At 38.6% G+C, this 20877-nt stretch overlaps 1 protein-coding gene across 11 annotated transcripts in view; it reads left to right on the forward strand.

The window, feature by feature from the left end:
• Positions 1–9335: 9335 nt before the first annotated feature.
• The window catches only part of Lrrc7 (leucine rich repeat containing 7), a 486949-nt gene continuing 475407 nt past the window's right edge, over positions 9336–20877 (forward strand). For all 11 annotated transcript variants that reach the window (XM_070006786.1, XM_070006787.1, XM_070006793.1 and 8 more), the window contains exon 1: positions 9336–10116. In XM_070006786.1, coding sequence (XP_069862887.1) covers positions 10115–10116 — 2 coding nt within the window. In that variant the 5' untranslated portion in view covers positions 9336–10114. The remainder of the gene's footprint in view (positions 10117–20877) is intronic.

Here is a 20877-nt window from a genome sequence, read left to right on the forward strand (position 1 = left end):
AAGTTCAAGCCCCACTACCGGACTCCCCCCCAAAAAAGAATATATTTCTATATTAAATAATAAAAATAGAAAAAAAACATAAAGAAGTAGGCAATTTTCAATATATTCATATAAAATGCTATACTTTTCCTAGCTTGCTTTTTTTCCATTACATTCTAACTTATTGAATTCTCCTTTATGTATTTCTCAAGGAATTCCAAAAAGCTAAATTTGTTTGATTTTTTACCTTTTATTTCTCAAATTTAAACTCTTCCTGCAATGTGAATGTTAAGAATATTTTCGAGGATTCAAATTCTTTATCTATTCTGTAACCACATCTACACAGAAAATTTTAGAAGTAATCATTAATACTTTTGTTTCTTGTATTTTAAACAAACAGAAACATATTATGGTTATTACCTATCTGATAGAAATAATTCATATTTGAAAGACATGTTTGCTTACATTGACCTGGAAAATATAGGCCATAACAATAACCAAAAATTGTTTTGCTCATTTTGTTTAAAATCTGTCTGGAAAGTTACCATTGCTCTTCTATAACAACATATGGGCAACAAGACTAATTTCTCCTAAGTCTTGTGGTAATTTCAGGGCTCCAGAAAGAAAATATATACAAAATGCTATTTGAACTAACATAAACATTTTGTCACCAAAACATGAACTCAAAAATTGCAATGTAAATACATAAATTAGACAGGCTAAAAATTATGAAAATATTGTCAGAGCTTCTGGTAATGCTGAATTAAGGAATAAATGCTTCTTTTTTATTGTTTCATGGACAACGACCATCCTAACAAAATGGTGGATATTTAGAGGCAAAAAATAAGGAACAAAATAAGAAACCTCAATAGTAATAAACATCAAACATATTAATCTTTTTTCTCTCTTTGAGTTTTATTTTATTTTTAATTTATTGTAAAGGGAATGAACAGGGACCTCTTAAAGAAAGTGACCAATCCAAGTAAGTTAGAATTTGTCAATTTAATAAATAATGGAATAGGGTACTTCAATAGCACACAATTCAACTATTGGCAGTTGAGTAAGATAGTAAGTCTCTAGCATAAGAAAGATGGTAGGTAAGAAAAATGGGAGTTGAGTAAGACCTCTATTTAAAGGTTGAAATCTTTGAGAAGGAATATGTTCATTAGTGGTTGACATAGAAAATACTTATTTTCTTGCAAAGTAGGGATTTATAATCTCCACACTGTCTGCAATGGCCTTGATTCTGTGTGGGAAAGAAACACTTGCCCAACATATAATCACAACTATGCCTTTTTCAGCATTGTGGAATTATTCGTGCGAACTGGCAAATAAACAGCTAAAAATGAAATATGTACTTAACTTCCAGGAGCAACCAGAAGACACAAATTCAAATTTTTATTGGAGAGAATTAAGGGTTCACATGATTTCCACAGTAAAGTTCAACTGAAAATGAGGTCACAACCCCAGAAAATACACCACCATGAACAAAAGTCAGGAAAATACAAATCAGTACCTCAAAACAGACTTTAACTTTAGATATCAAATTAGTTACAAGACTTAATATAATGAATGACTTCAAAATAGAACCAAAAATAGGATATGAGAAATTATCAGCACATAACTAATAGAACTTTTGAAATTATAAATCTAATTAGTGGCAATAAAAAACTCAATGATGGCTTATTCATCATTTTAGATAATTAAGAGAATTAATTACATAACTTCCAGAAAAAAATGAACCACGAATTTGAAGAAAACGTAGCACATAAAGATAGACAAAAATATAAAAGAAAACAACTATAGAAGATAAAATACACAATGTATATTAAAAACTTATGTATGCATATATGTACATGTACATTTTTTTGCTTTTGGCTTCTCATCTCTCCAAATACATAATTGAAACATTAATTACAACTAAATGTCTAAAATTTTTGCTCAAGTTTTTAACCTTGTTGGGAGACATATCACAGAATCATATTTGCCCACTTACAGTTGTATTACTCAAGTCTTAGAGACTGGAATACAATGTCAGGAACTTGCTTTGATTTAGACCCAGAATTCCTAGGAAAGAATGCTTTACCATTTAATGATGAAGACATAGACATAGACAGAGCCAGAATACTATTCTCATTTTTTTTAGTTATGTAAGCCAACATCCAAACCTATGGGAGATGATGAGACTAAATAAGAATAAAACACTAATTTGATTATAGCAAAATGTACTAAATATGTACTAAATGTACTAAAATGTGTAACAGTTTTGCAATTTTATTTTGCAACTTTTTGCTTTCGTTTCTGGACTGTATAGCTATGTTGGGACATTGTTCTGGAGAGCAAAGGGACAAGCAGTGACAATAAATATAGTATGTTTAACCTTATGATTAAACATACACATGTATATATAAATATATACATACACATATGTGGCATGAAAAGCAACAAGAAAATAAGGAAATATAACAGGAAATAGAATGAAAAGTAATCTCATAATAGTCAAAGGAAAGGGAAGTTAATATCTTAGTAATCACTAAAATGGTGGGATAATTGGCTCCACGGAAATACAGTTAGACCAAGTTCCAATAGAAATTGCTATCTCCACAAAAAGATGAATACCCAAACAATGATTTCTTGAAATTAATGGCAGATGTTGGCCATCAAGCAGATACTTGCTACCCAAGAATAAGGGTAACAAAAGTCATTGTCATCTAACTAAAGTTTGGGAATTTGATTTTTATTGTTGTAGGTTAATACCAAGTACATACTTCTGGGGAGAAAATGTAAGTAAAGTAAAATATTATCTTAAGTTCAAGTCCATCTCAATTCATTTCATATAAATGAAATGCTGATTGTTGTGATGACAAACTGAAGTAAAGTTAACATTGAATAATAAGCATTATAGCTTTATTCTTCTTAACCAATAGTATCAAGTCTCTATCATAAACTTTAGATTCTAAGCTATATATTACCACCTGAAATTTATTGAGATATCCCATTTGATTTGTACTAGTCAGCCTTTAATGAAGCTAAATATGGATAGTGCAACCTAACCAAAAAATGCTAGCTCCTGACTGTACATGATATCCAAACTACCCACATTATTCTTCTTATTAAGACTATGTAATTTTAAAATCATAAGATTAAACATACTATTTTTATTGTCACTGATTGTCCCTTTGCTCTCCAGAAAAATGGTCCAACATGGCTGTACAGTCCAGAAATGAAAACAAAAAGTTGTAAAATAAAATTGCAAAACTATCACAAGTTAGTACATTTTGCTATAATCAAATTAGTGTTTTATTCTTATTTAGTCTCATCATCTCCCATAGGTTTAGATGTTGTCTTACATCACTAAAATAAATGTGAATAGTATTCTGGCTCTGTCTATGTCTATGTCTTCATCATTAAATGTTAAAGCATTCTTTCCTAGGAATTCTGGGTCTAAATCAAAGCAAGTTCCTGACATTGTATTCCAGTCTCTAAGACTTGAGTAATACAACTGTAGGTGGGTAAATGTGATTCCATGATATGTCTCCCAACAAGGTTAAAAACTTGAGCAAAAATTTTAGACATTTAATTGTAATGTTTCAATTACGCATTTGAGGAGATGACAAGCCCAAAGCAAAAAACATAAACTTGATATTTATTAAGCACCGTACTCTAAGGAAATAGCAAAAATGTTAGCCTAAAAAAGAGCTAAGGCAAAAATGGTTAGGAAACGTGGCTCAAGTAGGCCTGAGTTCAAACCTCAATAACAGCATTTTGTTTTTTAAAGACTCATCTTTACAAACAAAGGCTGATTTTAAAAAGTCAAAATCAGTTTACTAAAGAATAAAATACTGTATTGAATTATATATGTATGGGTTAAGTATGCAATGGAAATATTGTTAGTATGAAAATGGTCAAAATTTATGACTGTACAAATAAATTAAAAACTAGAAGCAAAGTAGAGGAGGGATAAATGATGGAACAAGAAGCTTCAGACACTACAAAACATTTGCTTCTTTAAGGAAGGAAATATGATAGGCACATCAGTGTTATATCGGTGTTGATTGTATTATTTTTATTGTAAAGATACTGTACAGAGGGGTTACAGTTACATGAGTAAGGTAATAAGTACATTTCCTATTGAGCATTGTTACCCTTCCTTTGTTTTTCCCCTACTATCCCTTCCCTCCCCACCTCATCAACTCCTCCCTCCCCCCCAAGTTGTAAAGTTCATTTTCAACATAGTGTCTTGTACATCTCATTGTTAGAATGGGTCAATCAATATCCTTGTTTCAGCATTTTGTTATTCCCCTCCCCTCCCCAAATTAGATAAATGTGTATACAAGATGCAAGGCACCTGAATCAAATACAGTGACAACAGGGGTTATTCCATGGGGTAAGAACATACAAAAGAAACAAAAAAAATCATATAGTACATTTAAAACAACAGCAATGAAGAAAAAAACTCTTGTGTCCCTATCTTGGGGTTCATTTCACTTAGCATCTTCTTAAATGGTCATATGTACATAGCTTTTGACCTTTTCTGCTTGTCTGGTAAGATTATCAGAGAGGATAGTTATTGCAAACCATGGAACCTAGGTTTCTTTGGGTCTAGCTTACTTCACTTAATATAAATTTTTCCAAGTCTTTCCAGTTCCTAACAAATGGGGCAGTGTCATTCTTTCTAATGGAGGCATGGAATTCAATAGATAGATAGATAGATAGATAGATAGATAGATAGATAGATAGATAGATAGATAGATAGATAGATAGATAGATAGATAGATATAGATATGTATAGATATATGTGTATATATGTATATATACATATGTATGTATATATACATACATATGTATGTATATATATATATAGCATTTTCTTGATCCATTCATCTACTGAGGGGCATCTGAGTTGGTTCCATACCTTGGCTATGGTGAATAATGCTGTAGTAAACATGGTTGTACTGGTAAGCTTTAGTATGGCCTTGTTGTGATCATTTGGGTAAATGCCCAAAAGTAGTATTTCTGGGTCATAGGGGAGCTCTATGTGGAGTCTTTTGAGGAACATCCATATTGCTTTCCAAAGTGGTTGAACAAGTTTACACTCCCACAAACAATGCAGTAGGGTTCCCTTTTAGCCACATCCCCTCCAGCATCTATTGTTATTAGATTTCTTTCTTTTTTTTTTTTTTTTTTTTGGTCCAGTCATGGGGCCTGAACTCTGGGCCTGGGTGCTGTCCCTCAGCTCTTCAGCTCAAGGCTAGTGCTCTACCACTTGAGACACAGCGCCACTTCCGGCTTTTTTCTTTTTGCTTATGTGGTGCTGAGGAATCGAACCCAGGGCTTCAGGCATGCAAGGCAAGCACTCTACCACTGAGCTACCTTCCCAGCCCTGTTATTAGATTTCTTGATTATAGCCATTCTAAGTAGGGTGAGGTGGAATCTTAATGTTGTCTTGATTTGCATTTCTTTTATGACTAGAGAAATTGAATATTTCTTCCTGTGTCTATTGGCCATTGTTATTTTCTCTTCAGAGAAGTCTTTAGCCCACTTATTAATCTAATCTAATCGGGCAGTTGTTTTTTCCAGAATTTGTTGGTGGCGTATTTAATTTTTTGAGTTCTAAGTATATTTTAGATATGAGGCCCTTGTCTGTTATATGGCTAGTAAAGATCTTCTCCCTATCCATGGGCTTTCTGTTGATCTTGCTAGTTATGTCCTTTGCCATGCAGAAGCTTTGCAGTTTCATGCAATCCCATTTGTCCAACTTTCTTTGATTTGTTGTGCTTCTGGTTAATTGTATTCTTAATATATCACTGATGTGTTAAAATTAAAAATCAAAGGAATTAAAATCCACAATAAAGAAGCATTCTGTTTAGTTGGATCAATTATTATGCTGAGAAGGTAGTTTCACAGGGATGGTTACCTAACAAATTCATTGGAAGACTAATTCATGATCTTCTATCACTTCCTGTTCAAAATTTCACCCTTGCTTTTCAAATGCTAAACCCAACAAAGCAAAGCTGTCTTATGGGTCCCCCAATAGAACCACTTATGTTGGTCTTGTTCTGCCAAATACTACCAGCTATGAGCTCTTTACATCTGTATGTCCATACATCAATTTTTAACAAGGTTTCCTATTACTCCAATTGCCAATTCTTAATTAAAACAATACTTTGAAGACATTAACAATGCTTAAAGCAGATCTGCTATTCTCTCTATAAGTACTTTTATGTAATTAAAGAATTGTTAGAGAGGATATCTGTTAAGAAACTTCAAGCATACAAAGAGAAATATTAGAAAAATGTTTGGTACCTGGTTAATTAATACCATGGATGTGTTTTATTTTCAAATAAAGTTAGTCCTGCGTAAGCTAGGAGCAGATACTCATTTCAAATGTTTCAGTGGTGTAAGTTAAACAACTTTATTAACAACGCAAAATTTTATGACTTTACTCTCTTATCTTTTTTTTGGGGGGGGGGTCCATTCGTGGGGTCTGAACTTTGGGCCTGGGCGCTGTCCCTCAGCTCTTCGGCTCAAGGCTAGTGCTCTACCACTTGAGCCACAACACCACTTCCAGCTTGTTATCTTTTTTCATATGTGGTGCTGAAGAATTGAACCCAGAGCCTCATGCATGCAAGGCAAGCGCTCTACCACTGAGCTACCTTCTCAGCCCACTCTCTTGACTTTTATCTACAGAGTGACTGCAATCTGAACAGCTGGTCTGTGAAAACTACCTTGATCCATTCTTTTCTATTGTGACTTCTTTTGGCACTGGACCTCTGAAGGCACAAGAGATAGATGATTTTTAGCATTCATCTGTCTCTAATTCTCATACTGTCATCTTTGCTTCTAGAGGGCTGATGACAGGGCAGCTTGGAGTTTAAAGACTGCACCTATATTTGCATTTCAAGAGTTCCATAATTCTATGAAATCATTGAAAACTCTTCAATATGCATCGTTGTATAAATAGAGAAGGTGGCCAGGTATTCGTCAAGATTCATAAATTTCAGGGAGAAAAAATAATCTGGGCCATTGTGTACAAAGCCTATTCTAAAGAGAATGTCTTCTCTTACATTTTTAATGCTAAAATCTTGTTTAATATTGAAAATCTTTACCCATTTAGATCCATAGGGTTCCAAATTAAGATTGTGAAATAAGTATAAAGGGGAAAGAAGGACATGTGGTTTACAACATTATAGTAAAACCATCAATTTTTAATTTGCAGATCCCCAAAATACCTTTCTCTTAGGAAAACAATTCCACTTAAAATACAGGAGGTCTCTTCATCCATAGGAATGCTATCCATTTGCAAAGACCTACAGTTATTCATAATTACAGTGGTTTTTAAAAATAGAATTTTGTGACATATTGTAGCACAGAAGAGTGAATCCTTGGTTAAAATACAAAATCCTGAGTGCAAGGCAACTGGGTACCTTTCTCAAATAAGCCCTTATGCTTGTCTGGTAAGTTTGTGGACCCAAAGACAGCCTTAAGAAGGGATTAAATGAATACATTTGAAAGTACTGTGTAAATCACATTCAAGGGGAAAGAACAAAAACACCTGAGGCCCACAAAAGATTGCTCTAATTGGGCAACTGTGTGTTACTTGTTTTTAAATAGCTTTTCAATCAATAATTAAAACTTTTCATATCACCTCATCCAGCTTAGACATTAAGATGTTCACAAGAACAAAACTGTGGGTGAAAAGATTACTGTATGACAAAGGTCATTTTTTTAAAAATAAAATGTCCTTTTCACATTTTGTATTTCTTTGCCATTTTCAAAAACCTGTTTTGTAACACTTCTAAAGAATCATCTGTTTTGTATGTTTCCAGAACATACTCTCACTTCTGTTCCCTTCTACATACAAATTGTAGGAAACACTGGGAGGCTGTCTTTAAATTCAGCCCACCTTTCTGCCCAAAGGTGCCACTAGGCCACTAGGCCTTCTTAGTTGCCTGCAGATAAGGATTTAGTTTCCAGAGCCTCTATCTAGACCATTCCTGCCAGCCAAGCCAAATGACTGCTTTTTAACCTTGAAGACTTTCAATACTCCAAATCAAAGAATACAAGTAAGCTGACGTTTTGCTCTTTGGTAAAGTGTGAGCTTCTTAAATATACCTCCAAGTGGCATTTGAATGTCACAAGCAATCTGACTGTATTAGCAATTAGAGAACAAAAGCCAAGATTCTTCCTCTCCTGTAATTAAGCACGCACGCACGCGCACACATACACACACATATACACACACACACACACACACACACACATTCACTATCCCATACACCACAAAACAATGATTGTAGGATAACAATTCCATTTTGAGAGAAGGAATTCATTAGCTATGGCTGCGTCTATAGAATACAAATCCAAATATAGTACTAGCTTCGTTTAATATTTTAAACATGTGGCAGCTCATGAGAGTTTAAAGAGAAAGTGGGAGAAGAAAGTGTGTGCATGCATCTGTGTGTGTGTGTGTGTGTGTGTGTGTGTGTGTGTGTACGCGCGCGCGCGCGCGCGCGCGCGCGCTCTCGTGTTCCTAGGTAAGGAAGTTCAGAATACACGAAGGGAAGTTGGGAAATCCCTTCCCCACTCCCCCAACCCCCTCTTTCTTTTACACTCTCAGAGCAGCTACCGAGCCTTAAAATGAGAAGAAGCAAAGAAGTGGACCTAAGAGATGGCACAAAGGTCGCTGCCTTGACTGATCCAAAGTGACTGGTCCTGCCAGCACAGACTTTTCTCCTGGGTAGCCAACAACCTGCAGCAGACTGGGCGAGGCGGGCGGGGGAGGGAACCCCGAGGAGGTGCTCCTGGCCGCCTCTTTGCTGAGATAGCAGGAGCGGCTGGCTGCGGAGCCACCAGCACAGCGTCACCAAGCTGGTGCGGGTGCGGGTGCTAGGGCGCGCGCGGGCAGGCGCGCGGGCGGGGAGCCGCGGATGCTACCCGGGCGCCCGCGCTGCAGAACGCCGCGCCACGCCGCCGGAGCGCCGGGGGCTGGTCCGCGCCCGCGCTGCCCTGCGCCCGGCCCCGAACCACCTGCCTCAGAGAAAGCCAGAGAGCTCAGGCCTGTCGTCCTCTTCTCCAAAAGCAGCTTACATCCCGGTGGCGGAGCCGGGGAAGGGCGAGCATTTCTATTCTCTCTGGGACTGGGATTTTATTTTATTTTATTTTTTCTCGTCTCAATTGCCCAAGTAAAGGTCAGAAAGACAGGCTCGGATCTCACAAAGCGACCGAAGGAGGCGAACACGCTCATCCCCTTTTATCGTTGGGGGGGAAAAAATTCTCCTTGACATTTTTTACACTTTGAAGCAGCTGCAGCTGGTGTCGTCGGAAAAGGGGGTGGGAAAGAACGAGAGAGGGGGGCGGGGAGAGCAGGCAGAAGACAGGCGAGAGCCCCGAGCAGCGCCTCCTCGCCTGCCAATCCTGGCACCTGTGTGCCGAGCTACTGCACCGAGGAGGACCCCACTCGCGGCGAACCCCGGGTTTGAAATCACGGACATCCAGCCCCGGGGCAGCGGGTTCTCTCTGGCGGGACCCGCAGCCGCCCACTCGTGGCACGGTCCCGGCCCGCAGCCCCGGGAGCGCACGGACCCTCGGAGCTGCCAGCTGAGCCCCGGACACCCCCTCCCCTCCCCCGCCCCGCCGGGATCCTCGCCTGGCATTGGCACCGCAGAGGGCAAGGGCTGTCCACGGAGTTGGGTGCACGATTCGCTCTGGCTGCTCGTCTCTTCTCCGCCCAGGATTTATTGTCTGTGTGGAGCCTTCTGGGGGCGGGGAGGGAACTGCGCCTCCGCCGCCGCCGCTGCAGCTGCGGTCGCTTAGCGCGGCGCGCGGGGCCGGCGGAGGCTGGGGAGTGGACGCGCTCCGGCCTCCCCCGCGGGCGCTCCGGGCTTCCCTCCGCCGCTTCCCGCGGGAACCTCTCCAGCAGTCCACCTGAAGGGCACCGGCATCATGGTCTAACATAGCTCCTGCCTGGAATCCTCCCTCCCACACCTCTTTCTCCTTCCTTGCCGCTGCCTGCCCTCCTCCGGGGACCCTCGCGCCCCTCCACTGCGGACCACCGAACACTTTAAGGAATTACCCTGCTCAGCTGCACGGCTGTCGCTCTCTGGAACCTCATGGGCAGTTTCTCCCATCGACGATGTGAGTGGACCGCTCTCGCCCGGTGGCCCCCGTGGGGGCTGCTTGGGAACGGGTGGGGATTGGGGAGGGGGGCGATCGCCCCTGCAGCCTCGGCGAGCGCGCCTAGCCGGGGGTGGGGACCGGGTGGAAAGGCACGAGGAAGCTGGGGAGCTCCCTGGGAGCTGCCCGTGAGGTGGCCCGAGCAGGCAGTGGTGCCCTGGTAGGTTGTTGGGCATTCGGAAATGGGGTGCTAGCGGGGCGAAGAGTGCCTCGGGTTGGCGAGAAGACCCTAAAGGGTTACATACTGCGAAAAGGGAAGGCAGAGCACGAGTTGGGGCGCTGGTGCTTGGACCGTGAGTCCAGCTGAGATTAGACTTCCTATCTCTCCCTTATCTCCGTTATCCCCATAAACCTCCCCCCCCCCTCCAGGTGTGTAAGGGATGGAGGCAGTGTGTTTGATCGTGACCACACACACACACACACACACACACACACACACACACACACACACACACTTGTGGCAGGTCTCACTTGTCCCTTTATCTTGGAGGGTGTTGGGTGACTGTCTTGATACCTATTTGAAAAATGCAATTCGATCTTGATGTCATTGAGGATGAGGGGAAAGGGTGGGGTTGGGGAGGGTGAGACATAAAAGGGAAGAAGGCGCTGGAAAGACTGACGGACTGAAAGAAGTGAGAGGGGACAGCAGCAATGGGGCGAAAGCTGTCCCTAGGAATTAGTTTCCCTAGCAGGTAGGTTGCTTCCTTCTCCTCTTCCACAAGCCTGGCAACTCCTACTCACACTTGTCCTTTGTGTGGCATGGAGAAGCTGGTGAACCTGCACCATTCTCCATCCAGCGTCCCTCTCTCAGTCATTCAGTCTGCAGGACCGAGTTTGGGCTTCTGTGTGAGAGCAGAAGGAAAGCCCATTAGCATTAGGGTAATCCTGGCACCCTAGCTCACTGACGATTAGATTGGCTACCAGAGGTCTGGAGTCTGTTTTTAGAGTCAAGAACTGGGGGCGGGAGAGAGGGGCGATGATGGGGGCTGTGCAAGATTTCTTTTAAAAATAGTGTGACTTCATCATCGCGGAGATGTCAGCAAAATTGGTTCCTTATACTACTACTTCTCGGCCATCAGGGTGGAATAAAAGACCCGCCTCCGCCCTCTCCTTCTTTCCTTCCCCCTTTTCCCCCTCTCTCCCCTCCCCCCTCCTCCCTCCCCCCTCCCCGCCCCCTCCCCCTCCTCTCTCTCTCTCTCTCTCTCTCTCTCTCTCTCTCTCTCTCTCTCTCTCTCTCTCTCTCTCTCTCTCTCTCTCTCTCTCTCTCTCTCTCTCTCTCTCTCTCTCTCTCTCTTCTCTCTCTCCCAGTCACAAAGCTGGCGGGTTGGGCAGGAGGCTACCTACCCAGCTCGAGGTGGAGAAGGGAAAGGGTTACTTTCACAACTCCTGGGAATCGGCTTCAGAAAGGAGCCATCTGCGACTCCCACGTTCCTTTCGAAGTTCTCCTTCAAAAGGAATTGCAAGACGCGGGAGGGGTGGGTGGAAATCGGTGAGACAGGGCTCCTCCACCCTTCCCTTTACTTTTCCCATACACTCCCAGCACATCCACGGAATGTACCTGCAGTGGTAAATTGGGTCAGCAGGTAAACATGGGCACCCATGGATGCTGAAAGGTGATTCACCTGATCGATAAAAGGAAATTTGCATTTGAGCATATTTAAACCAGAACAAAATTTCTCAGCACAATAGAGATTTTTAGAGCGTGGGCGAGCAGCGTGCATTCCAGCGAAAGCAAGACACGTGATCCCCCCAACCGGAGAGATACAGTATTAGGAACTCGATTTTCTTTGTTCCAGGCTGAGTGCATGAGATTTTTCACCATCTCAGTTGCTTAAGTCCTCCTATAAAGGGATAACGGGCGGGGGGGAGGGGGGTGGGGGTAGGAGGGTAAAACAAAGTTACCGCTAGAGGCTATAGAACAGGGAAAGGAGCACTGGTAGGTAGCTGGCTTGAAACCGCCTCTCTCACATTTCCTTAGTAACAGCACCCACTACACCTCCATACCTGCCCCCCAGCCGTCCCCCTATCTTAAAATGATGCATTCCCTTTGAGAGATGCGGTGGAAAAGTTCTGCAGCCCCTGCACACGTGGGTGCTCCAGCGCTTCAGAACCTGCTACCATTAGCAACGGATTCTGCCACCTCCCCAGCCCAAGTGCCATGCCTCAGCCTCCATTCTGGTATCCTTAAGCCTACTTTCCTGGACTCTGAGGAAACCAACACAACCTACCTACCTCCCCTCCCCTCTCCCCCCTCTCTTTCCCCCTCCCCCTCCTCCCCCTTCTCTCTCTCCCTCCCTCCCTCCCTCCCTCCCTCCCTCCCTCCCTCCCTCCCTCCCTCTTTCCCTCTCTCTCTCTCTCTCTCTCTCTCTCTCTCTCTCTCTCTCTCTCCTCTCTCTCTCTCTCTCTCTCTCTCTCTCTCTCTCTCTCTCTCTGCAAAAGGTTGTAGAACAGTCACATCCTTGCTTCTGAACAACCACTGGAAAACCATTGATCACATAAGGGACCAATGGGAAAGAATGGATATAAGAATATATTTTTTCTTAAGATCATAGAACTAAATTGCATGTACACTGAAGGTGCAGTTAGCAATATCTGTGAATTCCTGTGGTGTCTCCGTTCTGTGGAATATTTGGTGTCTTGATAATTTATTAATCTTAGTGAGTTAGAACTTGCTCTCTAACCATCATTTAATTTGAGTTATCTGACCTGGGACTTTGGATTTATTTCATCTTTATACCATGTTTGCAAGCAATTTTAATGGGCTAAAGTTTTGTCTTTTAATTGGTGAGCTCTCTTTGTCATATGCTGAATTGTATCATGTTAATACATCATGGTAGAGAAAGCATACTCAATCTCCAGAATGTATCATGAGCTGAGTTCTTTATACATGTTCTTAAATTTGACTCTCCCAGAAAAGATGGGTACTTACCATGGCAACCCTTCATTTCACATCACTGGTGTCTGCGCACAAGCAGCTTCAGAATAAGAACAACTTCATAAAGATACAAACTGGATCCAATGGCAGTAGCCATGTTTTATTCAGAATTTTAGCATGGCTTTAGTCTAGCATGTGTGAAAATTTTCTTAGTTAAAAATCTAATTCCTCTTGCATTCAATTTTTTCTAAAAGACAGAAGACGAACTTAAAAGTGAATTTTTGTCTCTGCATTTCATTTTCTTTTAAAATTGAAAATATTAATTAGTACTGTGAAACTTTAATGTTGGCAATTAGATAATTCCTAGTTCCATGGGAAGTTAAACAGAAGAGTTTGGGATCTTTGGAGAACCTTGAGATTTTCACGTTAAACCTCTTGTCAAAGGACCACATCAGGCTTCAAAGAAAGATTTTAATGTGTCAATACTAGTTGATAGAATTTTAGTATTGAAACAACAATTTCAACTAGTAAAATTGTCAATGTGCTGTTTATTCTAGTCAGTGAATCTATATTATCAAAGTCCATAGCTTACTTCAGAGTTCACTCTGCACTGGATATTATGTGAATTCTGACAAATGTGTATTCATATGCAAATATATATATATATATATATATATATTATGCTATTGGTTTTGGTCAGTATTGGGGTTTGAACTTGGGGCCTTGTGTTTGCAAAGCAGGTGGTCTGCCACTTGAGCCACATCTCCAGTGCTTTATTTCCAAAGCTAGATCAATGTCTCTACATATACCTGCACTAATTCAGATAACAGATATACACCACCTGCCAGACTTGTTTTTGAGATGTTATCTTATTAAATTATTTGCCTGCTCTGGCTTCAAATTTTTGTACTTTAAGTATGAGCCCCTGTATGAGATATGAGCCCCTGTATCCAGTTATATCCACCACAAATGTCTGATTTTATATCACAGATAATGTTTTATTCCCCTATAATTTTTCTGTGCTCTACCTATTCATCCTTTGCACGACAAAACCCTTGGTTGCAGTATGTTATTTACTGTTTCCATGGTTTTTGTCTTTTCCAAGAATGTTATTTGATTGGAATAACAGAGTATGTCACAATTTATAACTGGCTTCTTTATGTGATTATGTATTAAATGTTGAATTGTTAATTGTTATGAAAACTCAAAATTCGAAGTAGTATTATAAATAAAGTGTTTGAAAGATAGTGGTCACTACTCAGCAATCTTTTGCCCCTATGAATATTTTAAGTATATTCTTAAATCAGATTTGAATCATTTAAAATTTTTCATTTTCAACAAAGGATTATACTACCCTGATAGAGTGAAAAAGGAGCAAGAGAATATTGAACACTTGTAAGAAGTAAGTCATAATTTCTAGTTATATCAGCCAATCTTTTAATTTTTGGTGAGGTGGGGCGGTTATACTGAAGTTTGAACTCAGGTCCTCATGCTTGCTAGGCTGGCACTTTATTACTTGAGCCTCACTTCCAGCTTGCTTTATGGCTAATTATTTTGGAGATGGGAGTCTAACACACATTTTGACCAAGACTGGCCAGAAATTACATACTTCCAAATTCCAGCTTCTTGAGTAGCTAGGATTACATGTGTAAACTCCAGTGCCCAGCAATCAATCTTTTTTAAAGCCATAAAATGGAAGTAGAAATAATTGCTGATTTATAGCTATTGCAAATACTGAACAATGCAATGAAGTGGCACCTAAAAAGTGGTTGGATATTTTTGAAGAATACATCTTAAAACTTTTGGTATTAATCAGTTATTCTATAGTGTGTGTGTTTAGAAAATAACCATATATGCATTTTAAAATAATGTGATTTAAGTAATCAATTGCATATTTTTTCTATGCTGGAATTAGGTGATCCCTGTCCATGAACAACATTTGTTATCTTGTTTTCCTTAAAATAAACAGTGCCTGAACTGCACTCATATAATGGTTATCCATTCCTACAATGAATCAGGTGCACTACTTAAAAGTAATGATAGAAGTAATATTCTCACCACTTCAAGTATTAGAAAATTGAGGCTCAAGGACACCAAGGACCTTATCTGTCATATAATTATAAAGTACTTGGCTAAAATGTAAGCCTAGACTTGAATGTGGTGTGGTGACTTTTCATAGGCATAATCTGAAGTTTGTTAAGTAACTGGCGTGCATAGACCCATGCATCATCCTTGATGTATAAAGAAAAATTGAGATTTTGATCCAACTTTGCGAAAGATCCATTTGTTTGTCATCAATACACCATATTAATCTTGTGACCATCATTTAATATCAGAAGGAAAGGTATTACTGCTTGTTTCCTGACATAATTAATTCATGACAGAAACATTTTATAACCTATTAGATTCTGTCATCCAAAAGTACACCAGGAAGTGTTCAGTAAAGCAAATTTTTAGTCAATAGCTGTCATCTATGTAAAAACTGAAGGTATAGTTGATAAATATGTTTCCAGAGAAGTGTCAGAGATGTTATTAAGTTATTAATCATAGTCAAAATATTATAATTTGTCATTCAAAGACACAGGGCAAAAATAGTAAATAAATAAAATGACCCAAAGAATTTCCTATGTGTATTCATTTTAACTGCATTCATTCATTTTAACTGCTTTGGCAAATGACTTTAAGTCTCCATACGAAGTGTTATTTTACTGGAATACGGATCAAACAGTAGTTACCAGGGATAAAATATTAAGATTTATATTTGCATTGACATTAACTGTTTAAAATTTTAAAGAATTATTAAATATTTAAAAGAAAGAACATATATTGCTTAAAGAATTCATTTAAGCCAAGTGCCAATGGCTCATATCTATAATCCTAGGATGATAATAGAATGTTTCCAATCTTGAAAAACAGGAAGCTAACCTGCACCACACCTTACCAAGAAAAATCCTTACAATGTAAGGCTACATAATTTTTTGAGATTTTCATAGGGAGAAAGAATATGGTACTATGTACAAAACAGTAACATGGAAATAGCAGAGAAAACTGTAGGATAAATAGTTGGGAAGGTCTGTGTGACTTACTTCATTGATAAAAATATATAGGATTTTTTTGCTGTTATATTAATGGCAACTATTTTGTAGTGGCAAAATATTTTGCAGAAGGTTGATTCCATTATCAAATTATGTCATAATGGGGAAAAAAAAGTAAGAAGAGAACCTTACTGAGATCATGCCTAAGTGTTATGATGACATTTGTTATACTAATTTGGTGGGTAAAATATGTAAGACTAACCTGTTCCAGTGAATTTTACAGAGTTAATGTGATATAGTATAATAGATAGTATAACTAAAATAGGTGAAAGTGCAGGTGATTAGATTCCTTGCCTAGGTGCTCTAACTTCACCATTGTGGGGTCCACAGAAGGGCCTTCCAAAATCAGAGAATGGAAATGTACCTGGGATCACATATTTTGAACATTCTCATCATAAGGAACTTTCCTATCCAGTATTATTTTGTGTCACTATAATTCAGAAGGTGAAAAAAATGTTCTTCTCTAGTTCAAATGTGATTAATTTCTTAAAACAATTATAAAAGCTATTGTAATTAAATCAAATGCCTACTTAGGTTTGGTTTGTGTTTAAAAAAATTAGTAATGTCCTTAGGGTAATACTTCATTTTTGAACATTGGGTATCCTGTATCTACACAGCTGAATTGTTCTGATTCACCACACATGTACACATAGCTATCATCATACTACCTCAAGAATCCCTCACACTTAAGAGCAGGAATGGACTTTAAAGGACCTCATTTTGTAAAAGAAAAAAAGAGGTACCTAGCAAAGTTTGTTTTTTTTTTTTAAATTCAAGGTTGTAGAACTGTAAGTACAAGAAAATACAATGAAACAGAGCTCAACTTCCAACTTCTGCAAGTAAAACCACACCTGGTAATATTGGATTCCTTCATACCTGAGCAAAGCAAATGAAGGAAAGGAGCTCTAATATAAGAGATCCAATTAAGGTAGCCAGCCAATATGACATCTTCTCCAAAACACATTTCTTTTTTTCATTTAATTTTTGGCCTCAAAGTTTGACCAAGTTTTTATTTGGCAATTACCATATTTAACATCCATTAGGTACTCTATTTTTAAAGATGCCATTAATTAAGAAATATGGAATTAATTTTTACTAATATTGATATATACTAAATTTGGATACTATATGCTTTTTTTTTTTTGGTCTGTCGTGGGGCCTGAACTCTGGGTCTGGGTGCTGTCCCTTAGCTCTTCAGCTCAAGGCTAGGGCTCTACCACTTGAGCCACAGTGTCACTTCTGGCTTTTTCTGCTTATGTGGTACTGAGGAATCGAACCCAGGGCTTCATGGATGCAAAGCAAGCACTCTACCACTGAGCTAACCTTCCCATCCCTATGTGCTTTTTTAATGAGAATTCAGATATTCTTTTTAAATTATTGATTTTTAAATGAAAATTCTAACTAAATGAATATTAAATGATGAAGAAATGTTCAGCTCAATTAATGTAAATGAATTCTTTTCTAAATTTACTAATTTCATTAAAGACCATTCACTGAGTTTCCTTACCAAAAATCAAGAATCACTTTAAAGTGATGTTAGGCCTAGCTAAAACAGATCACCTTAAATACTGATTAGGAACGTGATCTCAGCAAGAAAACAAAATATGACACCATTAACTTTATAAAATAAATTTATAAAATAATAAATTTCTATGACTTTTTTTCTTACCCTCATGTGAAAGCCATTTTAGGTTGATTTACTTATTAGTTATTTTCTGCTGTGAAACACCTAAAGTTGGATTCCTAGGGTAAAAAAAAATTATGCCACTGAGAAGGCTGATAGCTGAAGATCGTGCTATGAAGCCAGCCAGGGCCTGAAAGTCTGAGAGATTCTTATCTCAGTTAAGTACCAAAAAGCTAGAAGTAGAACTGTGGCTCAAGTGGTAGAACACTAGCCATGAGGGGAAAAAAAAGCTAAAGGACAGAGCCCAGGCACTGAGTTTCAAGCCGTACTATTGGCACACAAACAAAAAGTATACCATTAAAACTCAAATATTACAGCTCAAAGGGTCATTTGAAATATACCGTCTTCTAAACATATGCTTAAGATCTGTTATACCTTATTCCTCTGTCATAAGAAATATTTGAAATAAGTGTTCTCATGGAATATTTCTTCTAATGCTAAATTTATCACTACATATAATATAGAGTTTTGATTACTAGGAAATAGTGAAAGAAGTTTTAACTTACTGATAAACCTGCTAGCCATAATTATAATCAAATGTTATATAAATCTTTTAAAGTATAAGTTTGCATTGTTGATATGAAATAGAACTATTTGCATGGTCTCATGTAAGAATCCTTTCAAAAAGCCAATTAAAACTTCTTAGTACAAATAATGTTTAAACTTGAAGAAATACCATACCGGGTAAATTAGAACATTACATGTCAGCATAGTACCTATGGCTTTCATGTGTAAAATAGTTCTTACTCATGCCAGCTTTCAGTGTACCATACTGATTCGTAGGTGTATTTGTACAAAATATATTTCTGCCTCTGTGAATATAATCTCACATAAAAAATGTGCATGTTCTTCTACTGTGTGTCAACAGTAAGACAAGATGTTACCCTGTACCAACCCATGCCTTGAATCACCCCTGTACTACCTTACTTAAGGGGAGGTTATTTAGACATGCAATGTAGAGAAAAGCAACCTAACTTGTTTGTCCTCCTTCTCTACCCCAACTTATCTAATGTTTACTTCTGCAGACACATCACATCACTGAAACCCAGATATAACTGACCCAAGGTAGGAGATAAGCAGAAGAGGCTATGTGCAAAGTTCTACTCGTGTTATAGGTGGACACTTACCAGAATTGAGACACATTTATTTTCTCACATAGGTAAATTATAGTTGAAGTTAGCATATGAATCACATTCTATATTTCTATATGGAATATGATACAGTACATGTTCATTTATTGAAACATAGTAAATTGTGGCAATGAGTAAAAAGATGAGAGCGAGATTTATACAAACTGGGTTTAAAGATCACATTACTTCTTAGTGCCAGGAAATATCATTTGTTTCAGACCTGAGAAACTTGCCTTCTATGGCAGTTGGTACGGTATATATCCTCTCTGTTGTTTAAAGAGATAAACAGAGACCTGACCTAGTGGAATGGTAACTATAACTGAATAATGTTATTAACATCGTAGCCCATTTTCTGATACTAAAACAAATTCCAAGGACTGGATGGTTTATTCCCCTCATGGTTATGTAAAATGAGAAATCTAAGGTCTCCTTGTGGTCCTCTTGCTGTTAGGTCTCTGCAGAGTCTCGAGGTCATCCAGTGCATTTCCTTGGACCATAGGTAAATCTAATGGACAGATCCAATTAGGGTTTATAACAGATCTACTTCAAGATAATTTCTTAATCCATTCATCCATGAATTGGCTGTATCCTTATAATCTAATCATCTGGAGATCAAACCAGGACCTTTTACATTCTAGATGAGTACACTTACCACCAGGCTTCTAATCAACTCTTGTATGTTATATTTGTTTTCATCTTTTAATATCTAATAATAAGGATTAAATGTCAACATTTTGTGATCAGTCTTAGAGATGTACTCATCACTCCTTTATTTCTTCATGTTACCAACACAGATCCACACCTCAAGGGTACATTTGTTCTCTGCATATGTATATACAGCCTATAAAAAGGAATATATTTCTTTTTTTCCTGGTAGAATTTCTTTATGAGTTTCTGTGTGAAATGCAGAAAAAGGACAGTTGTATTGGTCTTCTGAGAACAAGGGTGGACACTTTCTTGTTTCAAATGTCACCGGATGCTGGTGACTCAAGCTGATAATCCTAGTTACCCTAGAGACTAAGGGCTAAGGATGGTGGTTTGAAGCCAGTGTAGGCACACAAATCCAAGAGACTCTTATCTCCAATTAACCAGCAAAAATCTAGAAGTGGGACAGGGCTCAAGTGATAGAGTGCCATGAAAAGGCCAGACTGGGTTAAGCGTCAGTTCTGGCACATATACATACACACAAAAATGTCAGTTAACTGTTTCACTATTTATAACAGTTGGTAACAAATGTTTTTAATATAAAGGATTGAACATTCATGATTGAGAGTTAAGAAGGTTAATTCTGGAAGTGGCACTGTAGCTCAAGTAATAGACAATCCTTGAGCAAAGGAGCTCAGGGACAGCACCCAGGCCCCAAGTTCAAGCCCCATGACTGATTTAAAAAAAAAAGAAGTATAATTCTATGAACCCATCATAAAATATAATACAATGTTCCTACTGTTTATATTGAAAAGAAAGGGGAAAAGTCCTAGAGTGCTGATCAACTAATATGTAAGTCAAGTAATAGTTTATCATTAAGCCAAATAGTAATCATTGTTAACTGGTAAACTCATTTAAATAATTAGTTGACTGAAACTTTGCTGATGAATGTAGAGCAGTTTAATGTTGCTTCAGACTTATGATTGTGTTCTCTACCTATCTCTTTCTCTTAGAAATGATCAGACTTTTCAAATGGATGATTTGTGTGCTTTCTCAAGGCTTACTTAAGTGTTTTCCAGCATACTTCAATATATGGTCCATTCATTCTTAGTACTTATCCCCTAAACCAGCACACATATATTGACTCCAATTTTTAATCCCTCAAAAAATAGCTCACAGACTAATACAAAAAAATACACATACCCTGGGAATGAAAGCTTGACTGAATGGATGGTTTCTCTCTTGCTTCTGAATATCGTTAGGTGATGTTTGTAGCCATGAATGTTGTTCCCC

The sequence above is a fragment of the Dipodomys merriami genome, unplaced genomic scaffold (assembly GCF_024711535.1).
Source record: "Dipodomys merriami isolate MVZ:Mamm:240054 unplaced genomic scaffold, mDipMer1.0.p SCAF_7, whole genome shotgun sequence".
Lineage (NCBI taxonomy): Eukaryota > Metazoa > Chordata > Mammalia > Rodentia > Heteromyidae > Dipodomys > Dipodomys merriami.